The sequence below is a fragment of the Plectropomus leopardus genome, chromosome 20 (assembly GCF_008729295.1).
Source record: "Plectropomus leopardus isolate mb chromosome 20, YSFRI_Pleo_2.0, whole genome shotgun sequence".
In the NCBI taxonomy this organism is placed as follows: domain Eukaryota; kingdom Metazoa; phylum Chordata; class Actinopteri; order Perciformes; family Serranidae; genus Plectropomus; species Plectropomus leopardus.
In genome coordinates this window covers 27,387,070-27,395,516 of record NC_056482.1, presented here as the reverse complement: position 1 = coordinate 27,395,516, position 8,447 = coordinate 27,387,070, and the positions used below count along the sequence as shown (strand labels likewise).

The window sequence follows — 8,447 nt, the reverse complement described above, 5'->3', positions numbered from 1 at the left end:
TCTTGTCTCATAACTTCTTGTAACCTGTCTCCTGTTCCGGTTTTTGACAGAAATCAAGCCAATTTGCTCATGTTTCAGAGGGTTAAAGTGCTCCTTTAAATAGCTGACATATTCNGACTAAATCTAACATATTCGCGTCAAGAAAAATCTACACCGAGGGAATATTTTAGTTATTTATAAATACTAATATCATTTCTGGTCATTCTCTTGTCTCATAACTTCTTGTAACCTGTCTCCTGTTCCGGTTTTTGACAGAAATCAAGCCAATTTGCTCATGTTTCAGAGGGTTAAAGTGCTCCTTTAAATAGCTAACATATTCCCTCATGTAATCTGCTCTCCCTGATGGGGGTCGTGTTTTAGTCTGGAGTCTCCCCTAACAATCAATTACATCAAGGCCAAGATTAAAAAGATTGTTCTCTGCCTTTCAACACCCCCTGTGGAGCATAAACACAGAGAAGTCCTCCAAAATGAGTTTGCAGAAAACACTAACTTGGCTCCGCGAAACCTGCAATGAAAGCAATTAACCACGCATCACACCGGCACACAGAAACACATTCGATTTTCGGGGGGTTTTAATAGTGTGTGATGTCAAGATCTCAAACTGTCCAGACAGCTGATTACATTAAAGTGCAGACACAGTTTTGTCCATTTTTGGTGCTGCTAGAAAAAAGGGCAAACACTAATTCAATTTATGATACTCCGCGTCAGCCTTGCCAGCACATTTGGCTGAATTTTTTCTCCTCATGATTACATTTGCCAATAAGAAGCGGGGCCTATTTTTCCTTCTTTAGAGTTACTCTGAACCAAGGAGGGATAACGGCTATTAAAACATCTTCCAGTTTCTTGATTAGTAAAGAGAAGCTGGACAGTCACGCAGTCTGTGGATGGGAGCCCGAGGACTAAAAGCTTAGACAGCATAATTAGATGCCTTGTTAGTGCTGCTCAGTTTTTTGTATGTGCACACGGAGTAATATTTATGATTTAAACACATTATTTAACAGATCGCAAAAAAGGATCAGCTGAAGAAATGTGATCTCAACTACTGAGGCTTTTAAAAACCTGAGGATAAAGCGTGACATTTAACACACAAATGGGAAGAAAAGCCCTGATGCTTATCGCTTGCAGAGATGATTTTACTCTGTGAGCATCACCTCGCTCCGAGCTGCCTGCAGACTCGGCGTGCCAAGTGGAAGGAAGCCAAGATTCTGTTAAGCAAACTACAATTGGTCTAATCCTTTGGCGCTGTGGCTGAAAGATTGGCTGACATGAGAGCAGTGCAGGCTAGGTATATATTAGTTATCTGGCATTAGTATCAGGGTTTGTTTAAGGTGAGCGGTGGGAACTTTTCACGGCTCAAAGGGCAAATTTTGCTCATCATCTGGAATAATAACAAAAATACACCCACAGGGTTGTACGCCTACACGCAAGTTACACTCCCAGTTTACAGGTTTTACACACAGAAGATCTACACAATCAGTACAAGATTGGTTTTACCATTTCAGCATCTGAGCAAATGTTTCCCCTTCTGTTCCTAAAATATGACGTTGAGTAATGTCCAGAAAAGTGTTTTTGCAGAGCATTATGATGTCACAGTGACCTTCAAACTTTGAAATATAAAATGTCATCACTTCATCATTATATCCTACTACAAACTTCTGTGCATTCGCAATTTGCACATGAAGGCTTGAGTTATGGCCAAAAACATGTTTTGTAAGGACACAGTGACCTTTGACCACCAAATTCTAATCAATTTATTCTTGCGTCCGAGTGACCATTTGTGCCAAATTTGAAGAAATCCCCTCAGGGTGTCCTTGAGATGTTGCTTTCATGATAATGAGACACCCTCATGATCAAAGTGACGTCATCTTTGATCACCAAATTCTCCTCAATTCACTGTTGATTCCAGAAGGACATTTGTGCAAATTTTCTGTCTGTCTCACTGCGCTGCTGTCGGACCATCAGCTGTTTGATCCGCGATAATGAAACGCTGTGGAAGCACAAACGACTCGGTTGTCAAACACTCAGCTGTTCTAGAGTCAAAGTCGTTCACTGCAGTTGGTTCGTTGGTTTTCCTCAATCGAGGAAAAGTTATATCACAATTGATATCGTCAGCGCTTTATCGCCCAGCCCTAGATGGGTTCATAATGATCTTGACCTTTGACCTATGACCACCTAAATCCAATCACCTCATCCTTGAGTCCACTGAAATATTTGTGCAAAACTTGAAGAAATTCCCTCAGGGTATTGTCACCAAAATCTAATCACTTCATTACTGCATCCAAGTGGACCTTTGTGCCAAATTTTAGGAAATTCTCTCAAGGTGTTCTTGAGATACCGCATTCACGAGAACGGGATGGACGTACAGACGTAAGGACGGACAGACAGATGGACGACCCGCTCAAAAATATAACGCCTCCGGCCTCGGCTGTAGTCTGCGCGGAGGTCTAAAAAAGCTTTTGTACTCACCAGGCCTTTGCAGTTGCTGAGCGCCACTCTGGTCGTGCTGTGCTGATTTTGCAAGAATCCAACATAGTGACAGTTATCTACCACGTTATGCCGCCACTCCAGCCCGTCTTTCCCCCAGTACTCCACTGTGAAATGTTTCGACACCAGGTGGGGGTTGAGTGTCAGGTTTAAGTGAAAGTGCTTTCCGTAGGCTGACAGTCTGTAGAACAGCCGCGACTCCGGGGGGTCCGGGCCTAACGCCAGAGGCAGCTGTCCCATTATGGGGTCCACCGCCCCCCGTCTCCGTCGGCCCGGCCGGTGGTGCTTCACAGTGTAGCTCAGGAACTCTCCGCTCTCATCCACCCGCACCGGGACAGTCAGCTGGTAGTGCTGCAGGTAGGACAGGAACTCCTCTTTTACAGGACAGAGAAGAAGACATAATCAACATACAATAGGAGAGTTAAAGGGACAGTTCACCCCGAAATCAAAAATACATATTTCTCCTCTTACCTGTAGTGCTGGTCATCAGTTCAGACAGTTTTGGTTTGAGTTGCAGAGTGTTGGAAATATCAGCCATACAGGTGTCTGCTTTCTTTCCAATATAATGGAACTAGATGGCGCTCGGCTTGTGGTGCTCAAAGCGCCAAAAAATACAAATTTGAAAAACTCAACAGCGATGTATCTTTTTAGAAATTATGACCCAGTTACTCAAGATAATCTACAGACACGAGTTGCTCTAATAATGATGCTGGTATCGAAAATGTCCCTAATACTGCCAATAATTCTGGATCGGGTATCAGCGAGTATGTGAGCCAATGCACCGACCTGATACTTATTTCTGTCCCTAATTATTAATAATTTCTATCTTGATAGTTCACGATTTCACAGAGGAATAGTAGATTTAAAACTTACGGATGATTCGGTCAATTTTTGAAGAATAAGCCAAAAAAGTGTTTCCTTTGCAGTTTGGCGAAATATGGCTTTTTCAAATCGCCTCAAATACCACCTCAAGTGAGCGTAAAAACAATTTTTCAAAATTGATGTGTTTCCATTAGGCGTATTTTATATACGCAACTACAATTTGCGCAAACTGAGGGTCAATGGAAACCTGCCTCTACTGGCATCCTCTTCATCTACGTTAGCCAGCTCAGTGGTGCTCGGTGAGCTAGCAGTAGATGCACACTTCCTTCTGCGTGGTGATACGGTTGGTGGGTGTAGTTCGGCAGAAAGAAAATAGTTCCTACATGAAACTGCTCACAACAAGGTCGGTGGATTATCTTGAGTAATTAAGTCACGATTTCTGGAAAAAGACATGCTGTTGAGTTTTCAAATATATTTTTTTGGCGCTTTGAGCACTCTGCAACTCACACCAAAACAATCTAGATTGATAAACAGCACTACAGGTAAGAGGAACAATATGTATTTTGACTTTGGGGTTCCTTTAAAATCTTTCTGTCCACATGTCAACATCATACCTTGAGAGTTGTGTGAAAGTCTGTTGATGCTTTGAAACTCAGAAGCAGCCATCACCACCAGGCTCAGTGTCCAAGTCAGCGTCTTCCACAAAATTTCCATAATTCAGGGAAAGGTATGACATGGGGTGGAGGGTAGAGGGCGCTACGAATGGGTTAAAAGCACGCGGTTGCTCCGATGCAACACCATAACAAGTCCATGGTTTGTCTCCTTCGCTGAAATGTTCTCGTGCTCGAGGGCTCATCCAGGTCTCAGATTTCTCCTGAAGGCGAGCGCTTCCGCATCTCACTGGCCTCTGGGTTCATGTCAGCAGCTCGTAGAAAACACCGTAATCCATCAGACACAGTGACTCTCAGGTGTAACTCCAAACAGGAAGCTCTATATTGGGAACTTGTCCTGACCGATCCATCTGCATTCCTGCGGAGGAAATCAATCAGAGGTCAAAAAAAGCTTTATCTCCAGGAGGTCAGGAGATTGTTGTTAGACTATTAATAGATTTATTGACTGATAACTGCAGCTATTTTGATCATTTTTTGTCTTTTTTTAAAGCATGAATGCTACACGTTTGCTTTCCAGCTTCACAAATCTAAAAATGTGATACTTTTTATTGATGTATTTTATCTTAATTGAACATCTTTAGATTTCAGACTACTTGCTGGACCAAAAAAAAAAGCAATCTGAAGTGACCACTCATGACTGCGGTCGGCATTTTCGACTATTTTCTGTTGTTTTACAAACCTTATAGTTAACTGATGAAACAATGATAAAAAATTTTGTCAACGATGGATCAGCATGATTTTTCTCTCAAACAACAGATTGTTTTGTCTACAAAATATAATTAAATTATGGTATCCCAGGGTCCAAAGTGAAGACTCCATATTGCTCCTTTTACCCGACCATCAGTCCAAAACCCCAAAATTCGTTATTTCTCACAGTTTCTTCTTATGTGTTCATGATAAATGAGAGTGAGAGCCATAAAACATACTTCAGTTGTAAGATATTTCACTTCTTATTAGATTTTCATCCATTTAACATCTTCAGTTAACATATATTTTTATTAAAGCTGCAATGATTGGTCAATTTATCTATTTGCTGAGCCACAGATTAATCATTTCTGTCATTTTGCAAGAAAAAATACCAACAGATTTTTGCTCAAAAAATGACAGAAACGATTAATTGATTGATTTTCTGTTGATTGACAAATGATAAACGACCAATCATTGCTAATGAAAATAGCCATTAGTTTAAGGTGGTGAATGACTGAAAATCTAATGAAAAGTTAAATATCTTGTAATTTAAGTATGTTTTTTTTGGCTCTCGCTCTTATTTAACTAGCACACTTGAGGAAGATACTGCAAGAAACAAAACCGATTTTGGGTTTGGGGCTGTTGGTTGAATAAAAGAAGCTATTCTAACACTTCATTTTCAAGACAGATGAATCCTAAGATGATTTTGTCTTTAACAACTGTTTTTGTCCAGAAAAAGTCACAAAAGTGTAGGGAAAAAAAGCCAAATATGACTTCTAAGAGTCCAAAGAAAAGCCAACCAACAGCCCAAATCCCAAAAATGTTCAATTTAAAATGGTTTAAACCAACAATCCTCACATTTATGACATTGGAACCAAGAAGTTACAGCTAGAAATGATTAATCGATTGATTTTCTGTTGATTGAAAAAAAATAAACGACCAATCATTGCAGCCCTAATGAAAATGGCCATTGATTAAAGGTGGTGAATGATTGAAAATCTAATTAAAAGTGAAATATCTTGTAATTTAGGTACGTTTCGTGGCTGTCACTCTCACTGAACTTGCACAAAAAACTGCAAGAAACAACAGAGATTTTGGGGTTTGGGGCTGTTGGTCAGATAAATGAAGCAATTTGACCATTTCGTTTTGAGAAAGATTAATCTGCAGATCATTTTCTCTTTAACAACTGATCGTTTTGTCTACAACATGTCACAAAACTTTGGGCAGGGGGAGCCAAATATGAGTCCAAAGTGAAGTCAACCAACAGTCCAAAACCCAAAAATGTTCAATTTAAAATGATTTAAACCAACACTCCTCACATTTATGAAGCTGGAACCAATAAAAGTTTCAGATTTTTGCTTGAAAAATGCAAGAAACAATTAACTGATTGAGTTTCTGTTGATTAGAAAATGATAAACCAACAATCACTGCACCTTTAAACATTAGTTTAAAATGGTGAATGGCTGAAAATCTAATTAAAAGTTAAATATCTTATAATTTTGGCCTGTCTCATGGCTCTAACTCTTATTTAACTTGCACACTTGTAGAAGCAACTTGAACACAGAAGAACCTGCATGTGATTTTTTTAAGAGTCAAAAGTGAAGTCAACCAACAGCCCAAATCCCAAAATGTTTAGTTTAAAATGATACAAGCCAACAACACACAGCTTATCCTCACACTCATTAATCCTGAACCAATAAACGATTAATCGACTAATTTTTGCTGATTGTCAAATAATAAACGACCAATCATTGCAGCTCAGAACATAAGTTTTAGGTGGTAAATGAATGGGAAACTACTCAAAGGTTGAATATCTTATAATTTCTGTACGTTTCTTGGCTCCCACACTCACTAAACTTGCACAAACTGGAGGAAGAAGAAACTGCAAGAAAGTCCATTTTCGCCGCTGCATGCTCTTGATATTTCAACTCTCCTCTGACAGTTTAATGACGAGCACCTTTAAAACGAGAATAATTGAAGCGTAATAACCACATTAAAAAAAATGGACGCATAAATCTTTATAAAAACAGCGCCAACGGTGCCGACATGATATCATTCGTGCAGATTGTGGTTTTACTCACTGACGCGCTTCACGGCAGCATGTGCAAACTCGACTACTATAAACAGACGTCAGCGGGTCCAGGTGAGAGCGGGCTGATGTCCAATCAAAGTGACCGGGCTCCAAACACGGATGACAAGCCTTTAGGGAGATTTTTTTCCTTTCCGCGTGCGTGCGTGTGCGTGTGTGTGTGCGTGTGTTTCTTCAGGCACCGGCTCTCCAGACAGACAGCGCTACTTACTTGGCCACTATGACCCAGACAGTTGGCAGCCGGCCCGCGTGCATTACACCGGTACCTCAAATACAACCCTCGAGGAGCGTCTGCAAATCAAAATAAACCACCTGACATCGCTTTGGTGTTGTTGCAAAAAAAAAAAAAAAAAAAAAAAAAAAAAAAACGCGTGAAGGAGTTTTTCACCCTGCAGACGCGCGATACTTACATGCAGATCCCGTGCGTAAATGTTTCCAAAAGTGCGAAAATAACCCCCCTTAAGGAAAAACCCAGTGAACTCGCAGAGCATAAAATGAGCGCTTCTTGTCTAAAGGTCTGCTTTGTAAACGCAATCTTGCTTCCTTGAGAGGGTTTTTTTCACACGAATCTGCTCCTGAGGAAAACTACCGGAAAGATCGCGCAACGGAGTGTTAACAGATAGTTACCATGCTCATCTTCATTGTCAGCTCCGGTCCAACTGTGCAGGGAGAGCTCAGGACAAAAGACTTGTGCAGCTCTGAAGTTCCGCACACAAACCTCTGCTGCTCTCCTCTTTTCATCTCCTTTTGGGCTCTGCCATCCTCCTCCAAAAAAAAAGTGCAGCCAGAGTCTGTCACACACAAAAAGAGCAGTTATTCAGCTTTTTCAGAAAGTCTTCCTCCAGCAGATGAAGGCTCTATTTTCAGATCTGTCGCCTTTTATAATCTAGACTTTGTGCTCTCTGTGGTGGCTCAGAGTGGCTTAAAAAGTGAGTTGAGGTTGCAGAGGGGTTGTCCTGCCACCTCAGAGAGAAGAGAGACCGCCACAGTCACGCTGCTGCTGCGTTAAAGATAAAGAAAAAAAGTGCATGCAAACACCAGCAAAAAGTTTGGCTTTGGAGCTGCTCCTCCTCACTACATTGCAGAGACCGGCTGTGTCCCAGTCCAGGACAGCTTCAAATTGGCAGCTTTTTTCAGGAGGGGGGGTGACGTCAGTGCAGATGTGCTTCTCCTCCATCAGCTGTGCGCATGTCTATCAGTGCTGCCCTGAAATAACACGAAAACTTCAGCTCTGGGGAGAATACACCGCTGATAAAGACAGCGGAGGGGGTTAAACTCATAATAAAACTGAAACGTATCAGAATAGATTAATTAGAAGTAAAAATAGTAGCATAAACAAAATACTCAATAACAAGTTAACCCTTTGAAACTTGAGCAAATTGGCTTGATTTCTTTCAAAAACATGGGAAGAAGCCAATGAGTAAGAGAAGAAGAAATTAGCCAAAAATTTCTGAGCAAGAAATTGGGGAAATGCACAAGAAAATGACCTGGAAATTAGTTAAGAAAGAAAGACAGACAGAAAGAAAGAATGAAAGAAAGGAAAGGAAAGGAAAGTTTAAAAAAANTTGAAACTTGAGCAAATTGGCTTGATTTCTTTCAAAAACATGGGAAGAAGCCAATGTGCAACAAAAGAAGAAATTAACCCCCAAAATTAGCAGGAAAGTAGAAAAAATAAAATTTGTATATAAATGTAA

At 40.6% G+C, this 8,447-nt stretch overlaps 1 protein-coding gene across 1 annotated transcript in view; it reads right to left on the bottom strand.

Moving 5' to 3' along the window:
• Positions 1–4,020, bottom strand: part of adamts6 (ADAM metallopeptidase with thrombospondin type 1 motif, 6) — a 77,378-nt gene extending 73,358 nt beyond the window's left edge. The window contains exons 1-2 of the mRNA XM_042509745.1: positions 3,921–4,020; positions 2,467–2,858 (exon numbers count right to left, since the gene is read on the bottom strand). Of these exons, the coding sequence (XP_042365679.1) occupies positions 2,467–2,858; positions 3,921–4,020 (492 nt within the window). The remainder of the gene's footprint in view (positions 1–2,466; positions 2,859–3,920) is intronic.
• Between the last annotated feature and the right edge of the window lie 4,427 nt (positions 4,021–8,447).